Source organism: Anolis carolinensis, chromosome 1, assembly GCF_035594765.1.
Source record: "Anolis carolinensis isolate JA03-04 chromosome 1, rAnoCar3.1.pri, whole genome shotgun sequence".
NCBI lineage: Eukaryota > Metazoa > Chordata > Lepidosauria > Squamata > Dactyloidae > Anolis > Anolis carolinensis.
This window is the reverse complement of record NC_085841.1, coordinates 19,312,918-19,331,317: the sequence shown is the minus strand read 5'-3', so window position 1 is coordinate 19,331,317 and position 18,400 is coordinate 19,312,918. Positions and strand designations below refer to the sequence as shown.

The 18,400-nt window shown below is 41.2% G+C and overlaps 1 protein-coding gene across 12 annotated transcripts in view; it reads left to right on the top strand.

The window, feature by feature from the left end:
* slc8a1 (solute carrier family 8 member A1) overlaps positions 1-15,260 on the top strand; it is a 407,191-nt gene extending 391,931 nt beyond the window's left edge. For all 12 annotated transcript variants that reach the window (XM_062968924.1, XM_062968922.1, XM_062968923.1 and 9 more), the window contains 2 exons: positions 1,085-1,360; positions 13,640-15,260. In XM_062968924.1, the coding sequence (XP_062824994.1) occupies positions 1,085-1,360; positions 13,640-14,016 (653 nt within the window). In that variant the 3' untranslated portion in view covers positions 14,017-15,260. The remainder of the gene's footprint in view (positions 1-1,084; positions 1,361-13,639) is intronic.
* Positions 15,261-18,400: the final 3,140 nt, after the last annotated feature.

Sequence of the window (18,400 nt, the reverse complement as noted above, 5' to 3'; positions counted from 1 at the left end):
GAGGGAGGCTTCTCTCATGTCCCCACATGGAGCTGGAGCTGATAGAGGGAGCTCATCCACGCTCTCCTTGGGCTGGATTCAGACCTTCAAGTCCGCAACCCAACCTCCAAGTCATTAGTCCTGCTGGCACAAGGGTTTAATCCACTGCGCCACTGGGGGCTCCATTGTGGGTGGTGAAGATACCGATTACTACCACTTCCTGCTAGTAACCAAAATATCAGTGAACTGACTTTGTAAGATATATTATACAGAAATAATAAAGCAGATGAATGTACAATACTATGGCTTGGATCCTATTAATTCACCCCAGCCAGACTAGAACCCTTGAATCCATCATTAAATGGCGAGTCAACGTGTACATAAATCCCAGTGAATGAATAGATCTCAATTAGATGGGACTAATAATAGGATTTGTTATGTAGGAGAGGGATGATGTGCTGTTGGAGTACACCTCCCATCAGTACTCATTATTGGTTATTGGTGTTCCCAGGTTTTCAAAATCCCAATAAGGGGCAATTTAAATTCATGACATGCAGGGTTGGCAATCAGAAGTCACCGTTTGCAAGTTAGCATTCTACTCAAGTGCCAGATGGAAGTATTGTTTTCTGTTAACTTTGCCATGTGTTTCTGTATAAAATCACCATATTGTCTACATTCATAAATTACACGATGCAATATTTCTGACTTTATACCCACACCCCAAAATGTGGAAATGTTTGGCATCTTGTTAAAAAGGGAAAAGATTTCCAAATTCCATATATAATGAGGGACACCTGGTAACTCTACCAGCTATGATTGGCTTAGGCTGATGATGTCTGGGAGAGACACATTCCTCACTCTCAGATCTAGACTTCCATTTTTTAAAAAGTTAATTATTGTTTTTTTTCAATAATTTTTTATTTCCTGGATTATTGGTCCATCAAGACCAGTTCTTTTGATCCCCAATGGTTTTATCTGGTTTTGTTATCTGAGAAGCATTGCCACAAGTGCCATGGTTTTGTGCATCAGTCATTATTGACAGAAAAGCCAGTTTGCCACTGACACCTCTCTCTTTCTCTGTCCCTCTTTGATTTCCATATTCCAGGAGAGGACGATGATGACGATGAATGTGGAGAAGAGAAGCTGCCATCCTGCTTTGATTACGTGATGCACTTTCTGACCGTCTTCTGGAAAGTCTTCTTTGCCTTTGTCCCCCCAACGGACTACTGGAATGGTTGGGCTTGTTTTGTTGTTTCCATCCTCATGATCGGCCTTCTGACCGCCTTCATTGGGGACTTGGCATCCCATTTTGGCTGCACCATTGGCCTGAAGGATTCCGTCACCGCAGTTGTATTTGTTGCATTGGGAACTTCAGTGCCAGGTAAAAACAGAACAATGTCATCACCATAATTTCCTTTCCTGACAGTGTTACTGTATCTTCTTTCCCCTCCTCATGTCCCTACAAGAAATCCCAGGAGACCTGGCAGCAATCCAGGATTCTCCATCTGGACCGTGTGTTTATGCAATTTGTAACACAGATTATACGTGGACAATTTAGTTAGCAGCTCTCAACCTATTTATTCCAAAACAGTTCCATTAAAAACCAGAGGGCTGTACGCAGAATGTGGATGATTGAATCTGTATACCTTGATTGGTTTACTCCCAAGTACTTAAGGTAGACCTTAAAGCACTAAACCCCATCTGATTTTATAAGCTAAGCAAGACCACCTCTAGTTAGAACATGGATGGGTACAGGTACTGGTGCTCTAGGCTATACGTATTTCAGAGGGAGGAACTGGCAAGACCACCTCTGAGTATCACTGGCCTAAGAAAAACCTAGAGAGCCAGCACAGTGTCGTGGTTATAGTGTTGGACTATGACTCTGGAGACCAGGGTTTGAATCCCACCATGGGGATTCAAAGGCCATAAAATACTGTTTTATGTATTCTTCAGGATTACCATAAATCTGAGAGTGGTTCTACACAGCCCTCTCCACAGCCATTTTAACCGAGTCAGGATATGGATTAAAGAGGTTTGCTGTGGAGTGCCTACACAAGCATCCTAGGAATCGGTTCCAGGCTGGGAATGGTGGTCACAGAGATCTGTTAAATGTGTATCTATCTGAACCCAGGCTGATGGGGAGCAGCATGTTCAAGGAGGGTTAGCAAAGCTCAGCAGCAAAGGAGCGGAAAGCAGGATTTCCCAGCCAGTTTATTTCTGGGTTTTTTAATTGTGTCAACGGGAGCCTGTCCTTACGAGTGCCCTGCATATCTTGTTTCTTGTACATGGGATGTACAGTGATTAGGTTCAGTGGATTTTATGACTTATTCCTGAATTTTTGGTGAGGTTTTAATGAGGTTGCCATAAGTAAGTAGGTGACTTTACCCCAATAATTAATTTTATCAGATTTTTTTAGAAAACGCTATATAATAGCGCTCCATGCAGTCATGCCGGCCACATGACCTTGGAGGTGTCTACGGACAGCGCCAGCTCTTCGGCTTGGAAATGGAGATGGGCACCAACCCCCAGAGTCAGACATGACTGGACTTAACGTCAGGGGAAACCTTTACCTTTACTTTATATTTCTTAGAGTTCTTTCCTCCAAAATATAGGCTATGGCACCTGGTATTAGTCAGCAGTTTCAATTTCCCATCCAAGTACTAATCAGGCTTGACCCTGATTAACTTAGTTGCTGCATTTTACTGTCTCTTACGATCTGCGAGAGATCCCTCACAACCTCTGAGGATGCCTGCCACAGATGTGGTCAAAACGTCAGGAGAGAATACTTCTGGAACATGACCATACAGCCCAGAAAACTCACAACAACCAAGTGATTCTGGTCATGAAAGCCTTCGACAACACATATGCTGCTGTATATTGTGTGTAGGGCATTGGTTCCCAGAAGTAACTTTTGCAGACTCTGGAAAAATCCTTATGACTAGTGAAGTAATAGTTTTGTATGATGGTTTGAGTTTCATGCTCTTTCTTTCTAAATATGCTTAAGATCCATGCATGAATTAAGTCCTGCCCCATATTTTATCTTGCAACCTTAGGCTACATCCAGTTGGTTAATCCCTTCTTGCATAGACTCATTAAATCAATTGTTGTGTGGTAATTCAATGGTTAGGTAAAGCTCATTGATTTAATTATTCCACTCTAGATGGAACTAACAACAGGACACCAGCCTAGTGGTGTCAGAATCGGTGAATTTATTCTAGGCTATATTGAATTGGGTTGTGTTCAGTTATATTGGATCACATTGCATTGGATTGTCAAGCTGTATTGTCTTCACCTAGTCCTTTAATGTAAATACGATATTGTTTTTGTTTGTTTGGGAAGAAAACCCAAGCATGTTCCTGTTCACACCCATTGAAACCAATGAGAGTCACAGAAGAGTATTTGTCTCATATAGCTCTTATCTATAATCCTTGTGCTGAAATCTATTGCATTCAAGGTGATAGCTACAAAATACTGCAACTGTCTGTGGGAAAAATACATAGATCTTTCAGATGCTAAATTTCCCCACATTGGCTGAGGTTAGAGCCCCAGGATCCCTTGTGAAAATGGGAAAAACATAAATTGAAAATACCATTTAATTTACCTGAGATGACATCTCTGTAGGAATCTCTAGATCAGTGGTTCTCAACCTGAGGGTCCCCAGGTGTTTTGGCTTACAACTCCCAGAAATCTCAGCCAGTTTACCATCTGTTAGGATTTCTGGAAATTGAAGTCCAAAATATCTGAGGACCCACAAGTTGAGAACTACTGCTGTAGATCATCTAGCACAAGTTTGTGGTCAACTTCCAGAAGAAGTGAACCATAGAGTCACACTGGAGGACTTAAACATTCCAAGAAAAATCATAATAATCAAAGTCATGAAAAATCAAATATGCAAAAGTTAAGCCCAGAAATGTACACGGTTGACTGCAATAAATCACCAGGCAGAATCCACAATTTATTTATTGTGTCAGAAGCAAATTGAGGATACAGTTATAATGTTTTTAAAAACACAAACTTAAAAACTTGGCATTATACTATATTTCCTTTGACCAGAAGCTGTCCACTTGGATTGCCTCTGTTATCACTGTGAGAAGGTCCTCTACTGTATTGTGCATGTGGCAGGGCTCAAGTTGCATTGTAGCAAGCGGTCTGGGGTTTGCTCTTCTCCACACTCGCATGTCGTGGAACCCACTTTGTAGCCCCATTTCCTAAGATTAGCTCTGCATCTCATGGTGTCAGAGTGCAGTCTGTCCAGCGCCTTCCAAGTTGCCCGCCTTCTGTGTGCTCAGGAGGGAATTTCTCATCTGGCATCACCCATGGATTGAGGTTCTGGGTTTTAGCCTGCCACTTTTGAACTCTCGCTTGCTGAAGTGTTCCTGTGAGTATCTCAGTGTATCTTAGAATCCATGTGATTAGAATCCACAGTGAGAGTGGTCGTTAAATAGTATTCCAGGAAGCACAAGTTGTCTTGTATTCTAGATCTTCCCCAACATAGGGAGCAGTGGTGAAAAGTCATGGGGGATGTTTAGGTTTTCTTCTCCACATACTAAAATGAGAAGCCATCTCCCTGTTGAAATGTGAAAATCTAAGCTGAAACGCAACTTGCCTACCTATAGGAATCTGCCCTTATATCAGGTCAAGGCTGTTTGTTCATTAAGTCAAATATTGTCTGCATGAGCAGACTGAAGCTCTCAGGGTTTCAGGCAGTGGCCTCTCACATCAGTCAAACCATAATACGAATTGTTAGTACAGTGTAGCAAGGATTTTAAGAACATAGTAGTTCTCATACCAGTCAAAGAGATTTGTATAAGAGATGTTCCTGGTGCGTTGCATTCTCTTTCCATTTACCTACCCACTTTGCCTTGTATCAGTGCCATATTTTGAACATGCAATTTTAGTCTAGTGCTATGTAATTAAACTGTTATTTTCCCATTCCATCTTTTCATGAGATCCCATTTAACTTTGATGGCTAAGAAAGATGATGCTCCTTCTTAAAATGCGCTAGTATTCTTTGAAATTCCTTTTTGATGACAGATGCTCAGATCATTCAATTAGATTCCCTCTGAAGTAATGATTGTTAGCCAAGGCGGTGAAAGATGGAGATGCGATAAGCAGTGAACTCAATACAAATCCTGCCAGTTGTTCTTTGATTTGTTGTGATGTCTGTCAATGAGGATATTCAGATAGTTTTGTCACCTTTCTGTGTTGGTTGCTGAGAGGGGTAAATATGGAGAGAGAGAAATTAAGTGTTTGATAATTCCATCTGGAATTCAAATTGGTTAACAACAGGAATTTGGAAGTAACGCATTTAGAAGCAAGTATATTATATTTATCCAAGTCTTAGGGCACTTCCACACAGACATATAACCCAGAATATCAAGGCAGAAAATCCCACAATATCTGCTTTGAACTGAAATATATGGCAGTGTGGACTCAGATAACCCAGTTCAAAGCAGATATTGTGGGATTTTCTGCCTTGATAGTCTTGGTTATATGGATGTGTGGAAGGGCCCAGAGATCCCATTGATGGTAGGACTTACACTAATGTCAGTACCACCAACAGAAAAAAGCTTTATTTATATATAAGAAAAGCACCTGCAATTCCAAGATGCACTCCATTGTCACAGAAGTTTATATGTGGGGAAAAATGCGTGTTAGAATCAAAGAAATAGGTTATTACCAATGAGGCATGTCTTTTTGGGGTAAAAAGAGCATAATATCTGAAATAACAAAATAATGTCTGGGATGGCAACCATTGTTTACTCATAACTTTTGAAACCTTCATTTGGGTGGATTTGTGTGTATCTGAGTCCGTTTTGCCATTTTTCCAAATATAGTTTTGCTAGAAAAGCAACACTATACTTACATATTTAACATGCTTTTTTAAAAAAAAAAGCAATATGCAATTATGATATATTATTCTTTTTAAAAGATGGCTGACATTCAATCTTGCAGTTAAAAACTCGTAACCTACAATTATAAATGGATTCTGCTCTGAATTTGGTAATAAGCCCAATCAGACCTCCTATTCCCAATCCTGCAGTTGGCTCTTATGGTGGACTGTGGGGGTCAGGCCAGGAGATGTTATTTATTTCCGCTAATATAACTTAGTTGGCGATACAGAATTTTTTTGGGTGTCAATGATCTGTTAACAGTAATGATGTGTGGATTACAACCCTCACATTTCCACAGCCAGCATAAGCTCAGGAATTTTGTGAATTGGAAGATTCATTTAGAGCAGTGGTTCCCAACCTGTGGTCCGTGAACCACAGTGGTCTCCAAGAACTAAAATATGGTCCGTGGTCTCACGAAAACCTCTTATAGAATGTGGAATGTGTCCAGAGGAAGGCGCATAACATGATCAAGGGTCTGGCAATGGGGATGTCGGGAAGGGAGAGACTGACTACCCACAAAAGGCATGACAACAAGCCTCCTGACTGCTGCTTCTCCTCCTCCCTCCCTCCTCCCTCTGAGTGGAGCCATTCCATGTGGCGCCTGAAAGCAGGGTCACCTTGGTGTCTTCACTTTTAGGCCTGTTCCTGGAGTTATTTAGGATGCTGATTCAGAAAATTGCATTGGATAGACCACATCAGCTCTAGATTATTAAATATGGTTTTCTGTGGGTGAGCAGATGGTGACTAATGGATGGCATATGTTTTGTATCAGAAATTAGAGCTGATGTGGCCTATCCAATGCAATTTTCTGAATCACCACTCCAAATAACCAAACCGAAACTAAAGTTGACCAAAAACGGATTCGTAACTCTTTTGGTACTAATGTTGGAGGGAAAAGGAAGGGGCCTGAGGCTGTTAGGAATGATGGAAGTTGAAGTCCAAAACACCTGGACGGCCCAAGTTTGCCCAGGCCTGAGCTAAATCCAGTGGCAGCCTGACAACAAACTCTAACACAAAAGTGTGTGAAAGAAAGCCCTTAATGTGCATCAATGCTTGGTGATTTGTGTAATCACCATCTGGGTCTCAAACTAGTTCCCAGATTTCCTATGTAATCAACTGCTGGTCAATACTGGTTTGAAACTGCATCAAACAGTCAATGTAGATGGGGTGTATGGTAACTACCGATACCCCTGCTTCCACGTCTTTAATTGAGTTTTGGAATAGAATGTGCCTCTTTTTGTCGGTGCGCCTGTCTGTGTTACTCTGAAAGAGCAAACCCGTTATGAAACACATTGCATTCTCTAGAAATTACTTCCACTGCTGTAAGCCTGTTAAGGGCTGAGCTGCTTTCCGAAGGGAAGGGACCACTCTGGAATTGAACGGTGACATTTGATTGAAGCTCAAATGCTCAACGCAGTGTCAAAATTAAACAACTTGCAATTCTATTTTTTTAAATAAAATAACAAAGTCATTGTGATATTTTTTCCAGAAGTCATCACTTATCTTGGGAGAAAATGCAGATTATAAATGACAGTAATCTTTTCTGTGCTGGAAATGCCAGCTTAGTCCTTGAGTAGGCATCCGCAACCCGTCCTGTGTTCTCTGATGGCACAGACTTTTATAAATGGCATTTCTTATAGTGTACTTATGCCAAATTTGCAACGTAGACTCATTTCTTAATTGCTCTTTATTTCTATAGCCTTGTATATTTATACAGTAATAACTCTTCACATGGTATGGCCCCCTTATCTACCGTGTTTCCCTGAAAATAAGACAGTGTCTTATATTAATTTTTGTTCCCAAAGATGCACTAGGTCTTATTTTCAGGGATGTCTTTTTTCTCCATGAAGAAGAATTCACTTTTATTAGTGAACAAAAATTGAACATTTTATATATACTGTACAGTAGTTGTCATCACAAACCAGCATGACCAGACAAACTGTGAATCCTATTAAGAATTTCTTGTTACTACCAATATTTCCATGTACAACACTCTATGGTACGTACATTTACCGACCCTGCATGCTCAGGTGTTCTGTTTGGCGGGTATGCTTCCAAACAAAACTTTGCTAGGTCTTACTTTCGGGGGAGGCCTTATATTTAGCAATTCAGCAAAACCTCTACTAGGTCTTATTTTCTGGGGATGTCTTATTTTAGGGGAAACAGGGTATGGATTCAGTATCCATGATTTCACTTATTCACATGCAAACAAATCATCCCAGTGCAACTGCAGAATAAATCTAATAGATTAGCAAATTCTGTTTCACTAACTGGATGTCATAGGAGTTAGCAATAACTTTGAATAGACATAATAATTTAATTCCATTACCCTCAGTGAATAACAAAGTGATAACTTCAACTTTAAAAAATCAGAATGTTTATTACAATTGAAGAGAACAGTTTAACATATGGATTGCTGTGAGTTTTCCAGGCTGTATGACCATGTTCCAGAAGCATTCTCTTCTGATGTTTCGCCCACATCTGTGGCAGGCATCCTCAGAGTTTGAGGGTTCTGATCGAAACTAGGCCAGTGAGGTTTATATATCTGTGGAATGCCAGGGTGGGAGAAAAAACTCTTGTCTGTTTGAGGTAGGTGTGAATGCCTCAATTGGCCTAGCAGCTTCAAAGCCTGGCTGGTTGCTGCCTGGGGGAATCCTTTATTGGGAGGTGTTAGCTGGCCCTGATTGATTAATACTGTATTAAAAACTCTAAAATCAGAACAGTAAATAAAGAACAACACTCAAAACACAGGGGAATTCCAGACAAGAATCAATCAGGGTCAGCTAATACTTAATGAGACATGTCATCTTAAAATGCCCAAAGAACATTATCAGTTATCTTGACTTCTAGTGGCATTCAGGCTTGGTTTCCATTCAGAGAGATTTAAGTCTGAACTGGACAAAGAACCTCTTGGTTCACACTATGATTGTATTAAAAGCCACACACTTAAACTGGTGCAAGTTGTACATCCCTTATCCAAAATACTTGGGACCAGACGTGCTCTAAATTTTGGATTTTGGAATATTTTCATATACACAATGAGATATCTAAAATCAAATTCATTTATGTTTCATATATATTTATGCCTTATGCATATAGTCTGCAGATAGTTTTATGGGCAATATATTTTTTAAAAATTATGCACAAAACAAGGTTTGTGTACATTGAACCGCCAGAAAGTAAAGACTTTGGATTCATGGAGTATTTGAGATTTCAGAATTTCAGAATTTAATCTCTCTAGGGCAGGCATGGGCAAACTTCAGCCCTCCAGGTGTTTTGGACTCCAAATCCCACAATTCCTAACAGCCTACCGGCTGTTAGGAATTGTGGGAGTTGAAGTCCAAAACACCTGGAGGGCTGAAGTTTGCCCATGCCTGCTCTAGGGATTCCTGAGAATAATAGTGTACTCCACTTGTTCTCAATCTGTGATGATCCAGATGTTTTGGACTTCTGTTTGATGAAGTCTCAGCCAATATGACAATTCCTCATGGGTTGATGTCAACAACATCTAGAAGGTCACAATATGAGAATCTGTGGACTATAAGACAAGCTTGTGAGCACTAAAGGAAATTTTTCAACAGTATTTTCTATAAACTTATTATTCTTTGTGGGGTGCCAACGCAGTTGAGGCGGTAACCCTGGCATTATATGATGGTTGTGTGAAATACTATTGTATTTTTATCAGTATCCCCTTCTTCCAGAGATCAAATTAAGCTCGAAGCCTTGTAAAGGAGTGCAGGTGGCTGCCTCAAATTGCTATCTTGTAGATGCAAAAATGGTTTACAACTGTCTTCCCGTGCTTGAAAATGTTTCATGGGCAACAGGTACATCTTTGGGATGCAAGGTCTGTCAGGAAGTGTTCAAGCTGTTGCCTGAACGGACACTTAGGAGCCATCAAATTTTGACATCTGCAAGGAAACATGTTGAGGAAGAGCAGAGGCAAAAAGCTGGTGAAATTACCTTCCTTTTTACAGCCACTTCAGAAATCTCCACATTACGTTTTCTATTGGCAAAAGCGGCTTTTGAATTTCACTGTAAATTGACTTCCTTGCTATATTTATTATCCCTTTACTACACTGGAAGGAAGACCCAGCTGCGATTCCATAATTCAGCCTCCAAAATTACTTGTGTAGAAGGAAAGGCAGGGAGGAAAGAGGAATGAAATTTTAAACAACCCTTACTGTATTTGGAGCGCTTCTTTTACTCAAGGTGACCTGGGAGTGCTGAAATGCATTAAGTATTCATTTTCTTGAACAGTCGTGCCATTGCCTTTGATCACCCTTAAATTGTTCTGCAAAATGGAGACAATTATATATTTGGGGTGGGTTTTAAATGGCACTCCTCCTCATTTAGAATAGGAGCTGGTTGTTGTTGGAACATCTGAGGTGAACTAATGCTTTGGGGAAATGAAATATTGGGACCAGGAAAAGAGAAACCTGGAGAGAAAGAAGGAGGAAATTCGAACATGGATCTAATCCAGACTCATGTCCAACTATGGTTTGAACAGTGGGAGCGAGTCCCAGAAATAGGGACTTTCATTTTTTGCTTAAAACCTTTCCTGGTGCTAACTATGTTAAATGTGTGCTGATGCTGCAAAGAGATGAAAACCTAAATTAATATCATTCAGGAAGTCTCTGGTTCAAATTTTAGTCTGTTATGAAAATCGCTCAAAGGCTTTGAGGAAGTCTTCATCAGAAATTACTTCTGGCAGTCCCCAAGTTACAGACAAGATAGGTTCAATAGGTTTGTTCTTAAATTGAATTTGTATGTAAGTTGGAACAGGTACATTTTTAAATTGAAATTCCAGCCAAAATAACAACAACAACAACAACAACAACAACAACAAGAACAACAACAGACGGCTGTTAAGAATTGTGGGGGTTGGAGTCCAAAACATCTGGAGGGCTGAAGTTTGCCCATGCCTGCTTTATAGGGATGTATATGTTGTAACCGACCAAAACCAAGGTTAAGATTAATCATAGATCCCTTGTAAAACCAGATATAGATTCTATTAGTTGCAATGATTTCTAAAACCACCATTACAGGGGAATTTATATTGTGTTCATTGTAGTTTGTTTTTTTGGACATGTAGTTTCAAGCCATGGTGTATAATGGCGGGAAGGAAAAATAGCTCCAGATAAGAGACAAGGGAGAAAATAACAAAATATGTTCCCCAAAGCTAGTGCCCTATTTGTAAACTGGGTTTTTGCAGGAAGTTCACTTTATCAGGACAGATGGCTGCAAAAATATCTTGCAGCTCACAGCTTGTGAAAGGAAAATAGTATGGAAGAAACGTGTAAGCCAGAGGTGTATTTCCATGTTCCCTGCATCCCCTTCTTTGTAGTTGATCCAGGAGAAGAGAAAATGCTAGTCAATTAGACATGCCTTGATGCCTAAAGCCCTTCTCACATACTGTGTCCTTTAAAAAGACCTCCTGTGAATGAAATTTAGGCAGCAACAAAGAACATGCATGTAAAATATTGTATGTTAAGGGCCTGATGGAAAGTGTTACCTGATAGGCAGAGTTTGGAAATGAAACTTTTTGGATGGCAACTCACAGAATCCCCTGAGAAATATGACCATTGGTCATGATGGTTGGACATTCTACCGTCGTCCAAAACAATAATTTTGTCAAGCTCTGGTAACAGTGTTCTGCAGACCATGTCAAATACGAGACAAATTGGCCCAAACTCGAGTATGGCAGTCCTACCTCAAAGATGTACTCCATTTCAGACTTAACAAATAGGATTTCTTGTACTTTGTCTCTGGTTTTGTTTGAAATCGATCTGTCAAATAGGGTTCCATGTTGCTGAGCTAAGCTGGTCTATGTGTTAACCATGCACAAGGTGGTTTTCTTAATTAATTTCCTTCCTTCTTGTTGTAAATTGGCAGATTAGAGTAAGAAGGGGTAAAATTGTGCCTCAGGAGGAATAAAATGGAGAGCTCACCCATGTTTTGATTCGCATTAATAATATTAATACGAGTTGCAAAGCCTGTGTCATCTTTTGTGGCTGCTGCTAAGAATGTAACATCTCCCAACTCTAAAGTAATACAACCAAACTCCTAGGAGAAGAGGACAATTACATACCAATTGCATACACAATCACCAAATGCAGACATTTCTGTAAGCTTTTCTGTGTGTGTGTGTGTGTGTGTGTGTGTGTGTGTGTGTGTGTGTGTGTGTTCACAATGCCTGTCAACTTATGGCAATCCCATGAATTTTGTAGGGTTTTCTTAGGTAAGGAATACTCGGAGGTTGTTTGGCCAGTTTCTTACTGGCTTACAGTGATTTGTATTCATTGGCCATCATCCACCCAATACTAACCAGGGCTGATGTTGCATAGCTTTCAAGAACAGATAGGATCTGGTTTGCACCGACATATAACATTATGTGGAGCCCCGGTGGCGAAGTGCGTTAAAGCGCTGAACTGCTGAACTTGCAGACCGAAAGGTCCCAGGTTCAAATCCCGGGAGTAGGTTGAGTGCCCGCTGTTAGCTGCAGCTCCTGCAAACCTAGCAGTTCGAAAATATGCAAATGTGAGTAGATCAATAGGTACCGCTCTGGTGGGAAGGTAACGGCACTCCATGCAATCATGCCAGCCACATGACCTCAGAGGTGTCTACGGACAACGCCGGCTCTTCGGCTTAGAAATGGAGATGAGCACCAACCCCCAGAGTCAGACATGACTGGACTTAACGTCAGGGAAACCTTTACCTTTTTATAACATTATGTAAATGATTGCACTTGGAGATTGTACCAGGTACTCTACAGTACAAGATCCAATAAATGAATATTTGTCTATATACACCCATCCAAGGGCTGAGGTCTACTAAAGAAGCCATCTTCTGTGGCCTGCCAGTGGAATTAATGCACTATGGGTACACCTACAATGTAGAATGATTGCAGTTTGACACAACGGTATCTGCCATGGCTCAAAGCTAAAGGATCATGAGATTTGTCGTTAGATGGTTAGGGCTAAAGACCTTGTAAAACTATGATGACCATGATTCCAAAATATTGAACCATGTCAGCTGTAGTGGTGTCAAACTGCATTAATTCCACATCCAGGTACCCCTTTTGTATACAGATATATAATCAAGACATTTTCCACTGTGACACTCCAGTTATGAAATGCCCTCCACTTGGAGGCCCGATTAACATTGATGTTGGTTTTGTTCCAGCACCACATTAAATCTTGACTTTGTACTAAACCCTTTGGGTCATAACTGATTTCTTCCAAACCATTAAATCTTTGTTATTCAAAAAAATCTTCTCTTATTTTATATGATTTTAGAATTATTAAATTTTTATATTGTTTATATTGGAAATTGTTTTATTGGAAGCCACCCACAGATAGGGTGGAGATCATATATAAAGTGGAAGGAGCCTAGGAGCTTCCTTAAGTGTGATCCTTAGCAGTGGGAGTGCAGTTGCACAATGGAGCAGCGTATTATAAAGTTGTAGAGAGCAGTTTTAACATCCACTGAGCCATTGGTTGCACCAGTGGTTCTCAACTTGGGGTCCCCAGATATTTTTGGCCTACAACTCCTAGAAATCCAAGCCAGTTTACTAGCTGTCAGGATTACTGGGAGTTGAAGGCCAAAAACATCTGGGGACCCCAGGTTGAGAATCACTGGATTGCATGGTGAGGTGACCCACTAAGTTCAGCATTGCCACATCACACAACCCAAAATTTTATGCCGCATTAAGTGCTGAGCAAGTTTTCCATTCAAATCAATACGAGTGTTTCTTTTTTATTTTGCAGACACCTTCGCCAGCAAAGTGGCAGCCTGCCAAGATCAATATGCAGACGCTTCCATCGGCAATGTCACCGGTAGCAATGCTGTGAATGTTTTCCTTGGGATCGGCGTTGCCTGGTCCATTGCCGCCATCTACCACGCAGCCAAAGGCCAGGCCTTTGAAGTCCAACCGGGCACCTTGGCGTTCTCCGTCACCCTCTTCACCATCTTTGCTTTTATCAGCGTTGGCGTGCTCCTCTACCGGCGGAGACCGGAGATTGGAGGTGAGCTGGGCGGGCCACGGACTGCCAAGCTTCTGACCTCATCCCTCTTTGTGCTCCTTTGGCTCTTGTACATATTTTTCTCATCTCTGGAAGCCTACTGCCACATACCGGGCTTCTAAAGGAACTCTTGGAAGATAGTAGCTATATGTATCTATAGAAAGAGAGCGAAAGAGAAAGATATAGGTATATAGATATAGATCTAATATTATTGAAGAGAGGAAGAAAAGACATTTGCCATGTTCACCTATCTACTGATGGAATGTAGCTTTGCAGTAGGAGTTTGAGATCTGCAGGATTCGTCACCGGGGCAGCGTCACACAAACAAGAGGCACAGATGCAGGGACATCTCTGCGACTCATCTTTACAAGATCATGATGGAGTTACTTTACATTTTCCTTGTTCCCTCCCTGTATAAGGGTTGATCTGATTTCAGTGGGGGTCAATTGGAAAGACAAAAGGCCACCCGAGGCTGTATCATATTGGGCCAATGACTGAAAAGGAGAGTGATTGACTTTATTTACTAATATTTTTGTTGCCTTCTTCACAATTCAAGAACAAGCCGAACCATCACCCTCAAAGAAACATGTGAGTCTGGAGTGATGTGCAAGATCCAGGGATTTCCAGCCCTCATGCTGTTTTGTTGATCGGGGGAGCTGTTTTGGGGGAGATTGGGAGTTTGTCTTCATATTTTGTTTGTTTTGAACCCTACCAACCCCCACTTACTGTCCGGCTGTTTCAAGAGTATCTTACGTTGAAATATCACACAAATCCCCTGCTGGTTTTTTTTTTTAAAAGAGGTCTCTGATTCAGAATCATGATTTGATGCATCCAATCCCCCCATCCCTTTCAAAGAGGAAAGCAACCGTTAAACAGCATTTCATTCGCTCCAAAACTGTGGATTATTACCAAAAATGTGCCCAAAGCCCTAAATGTCACATCCTACTTGACACAACACACACAGTGGGCCCTCCAAATCCGCGGTGTTCGAATCCGTGATTACCAGCAACCACGGATCATGCGCTCACATTGCCATCGTTTTATAATGTAGAGTGTGATCGTCCATAGTTCTTTGCATCTGCGGCAGGTCCCGGAACCGAACTCCCGTAGATATAGCAGACCCACTGTATCTATATATATTGTTGAGGCTCTGACATATCCTGTCAGACTAATTTTAATTACCTCCTGTGCCCTTCCCCTACCCTGCCAATCTTTGCTGCTATGCTCCTTCTCATATGCCAGTTTGGGAATGCTTTCATGGTACTTGTTGTAACACTTTGCATGAATGAAGCAAACCATAATCTGTAATATAGCATTGAGTAGTGATAGTCTGTTCAGTGATGCCGATTGAACATTGAAGAAGCGAGCATGTCTTTTCATTTTCATTTCTTTGCAATTTTTAGGTGAACACAGTTGTAGGGAGGAAATGGTCAGTATGCTATTGCTCCGAGTAAGGTGCCTGAGAAGCAATAACCAAGAGCTGGTGGAGATGCAGATATGAGTTTTGCGGCAATATTTGTGCAAATTATACCATGTAGAGACCCTTTGAGAGAAGGACCTAATTGTCAGCCATATGCAACAGGATGAAGCCAATGGCCTGGCTAGACCAGTACTAGAGCTTGGAAAAGTTACATTTTGAGACCAGAACCAACCAAGACTGATCAATGGCCATTCCACCTAGAACAAAGTTTCTCAAACTGTGCTTCTTCAGATGTTTTGGACTGCAGCTCCCACAGTTCCTAACAGCTGGTAAGCTGGCTGGGATTCTGGGAGCTGAAGTCCAAAACATCTGGAGGGGCAGTTAGAGAAACGCTGACCTAGAGAATTCTGGGGGTTATAATCCAAAAAAGGTAACTTTTCTAAGCTCTGCCCAGTAATGTCTGCCTTGGCTGGCATTAAACACTGTCCAAAAGTAGAGTTGATTTCCCCAGCTCTGCTGCCATTATAACAGGAGATTCCATGGATTGTACCCAGGACTTTCTACCTACAAAAGCATGCACTCCATGACTGAGCCGTGGATGAGTAAGCCCTGCCTTTTGGCTAATCTGTACAGGCTAAGTGAAGATTATGAATTGTCCTTGCAAAATGTGAGGAATCAGCTAGATTCCTAAGTCAAGAGAAATATACTCTTGAGCTATTTTTTTCCCAAGCATCTCTTTTCATCCATGTATTTTTGCTGCATTTGCTCTGGCTTTAGATAGCTGATGCTTACTCTTTCTGCTGTGGTTTTGTGGAAATATTTGATCTTTCTGAAGTCAAATCCAAATTCAGTCCCTTCAGGTGGGTTTTAAACGTGGCACTAACTTGCTGGCCTTCAGAGCAGCAAAGTGTCCTAGATAGAAAAAAAGGTGTCATCTTGCATTACCTGGCAGTGAACGCTTGCATTCCTTAGGAAACTAAACAATTAACTACTGTTATTTATTATTTGTTCATTGCTGACAATGTATTCAAGCACTGTTCAATGCACAGAGACATATCATCATCCACCACAGAGGTACAGTGCTAGCAAACCATTAGAGGACGTTTCCATTATAGCTCATGTTGTTAGTATATCTTTTGCACCCACTCTTCCTCTTTCTTTCTCCCACACAACAGTTTTTCATTCATCCCATTTTTCTTTTCCCTGCCCCATCTCCAGTGATCATGGAAGGAGCAACCCCTCAAGAAAGAGCTCAGGACAAGGAAAGCTGCCCTCTTTTACAGCCCTTTCCAGGAATTATGGAAAGGGCCATGAAATTTGGCCTGGGGAAGACCATAGCCATATGGAAATGATGTGGAGAGGGCCACAGCTATAAGGCAGGAAATCCCAAGAGGGGAACAAGTGTGGCAAAAGTAGGCTTAAGGATATATCTATGGGAGGGCAAAATGACGACACTGACCTCAAGTCAAAACACATCTTGTAGAGCGGTGGTTCTCAACCTGTGGATCCCCAGATGTTTTGGCCTCCAACTCCCAGAAATCCTAACAGCTGGCAAATTGGCTGGGATTTCTGAGAGTTGTAGGCCAAAACACCTGGGGACCCACAGGTTGCGAACCACTGTTGTAGAGAGACACTGAAAATCATTCACACATAGAACGCTTATATTTGCTTCGTTCTTATTCCTTTGTTAACTTTCCATGCCCTTATTCTTTGGATGCCTAAACTGTATTTTTAAATCCTCAAATGATGTTTTAAGTTACAGGAAGTTTGGAGGCTGAAGGAAAATTTCATTGGGAGGCAGAATTCTTATTGGCAGGCAATGGCCCCTTTTTACCTCCATTCTTCCATAATTGTTATATGAATACCAGATGAGGAGCAGAGGGCCCTGTCCCTAAGCCATTTTGGAGTATACCTCCCATCACTCCCCAGCCAGCATAGTCAATAGCCATGTGTACTGATCCTATTGGCTAGGGGATTTTGGAAATCATAGCCTCCACAAAGTAGCTTTTCCAAAATCTGGGCAGTATCCGAGGACCTTTCCAGACAGGTCCTATATCCCAAGATCTGATCCCAGATTTTCTGCTTTAAACTAGATTATATCAGTCCACACTGCCAGATAATATGGGATAAACAGAAAACCTGGGATCAGATTCTGGGATATAGGGCCTGTCTGGAAGGGCCCCTAGACTATCTTTGAGCCTCATTCATTTAGCTGTGCTAGGTGACTTAGCCAACCATTCTGCTCTCATAATAATCCATCTAAGTGACTCATCGACCATGGCTATTAAATGAAGACAGTGATAAAAGTAAAATGGCACTATGAATAATGTTTAAGAAAATGCAAAAGCTATTTTCAACTTTGAAAGTAACAGAAAATAAGGGATCTGGGTGGTCCTTTTAGGCCAGAACACCAGCTGCTGCATAGAAGAATCATTTTTACAGAGTATAAACTTCAAAAGTGTGGTATATGTTTGCTGCAATGGGAAATTTAATCCTACCAATGCTATATAATGGCTGAAAAGATTATGCATCCGGAGAAGGTGACTCACCAGGGAAGACATTTCTTGTTCTTATACTTACATATTTTTTACTAGATCCATTTATACAATCCGCCTTCATTAAATCAGTGGTGATTGTGCCGATATAGTGGGCAAGAGCTGGAATATGGCCATTTATTTCCTCACCAGGAATTTCTTATGGCTATAGGGCAGGCATGAGCAAACTTTGGCCTCCAGGTATTTTGGACTTGAACTCCCACAATTCTTAACAGCCTACTGGAGTTGAAGTTCAAAATATCTAGAGGACCAAATTTTGCCCATGCCTGCTATAGGACATCAAGACATGCTCAAGAACTTCTCCATTCATTTCACTGTCCCTGAACATCAGTTTGTGTACGTTGAGTTGTATCTATTGAGGTGAGCAAGGAACACAGTGGAAACAAGATGTTTCCTCAATCCAGGAAACGCCCAACCGCCAGGCTAGATTCTTAGCAGCTCCTACAGGTTCAGCTGAAGATTCACTGATGAAATCTTCATTGATCCACATAGCTGAAAAGCGTGACGATTAGAGTAGATTCTTGCTAATTT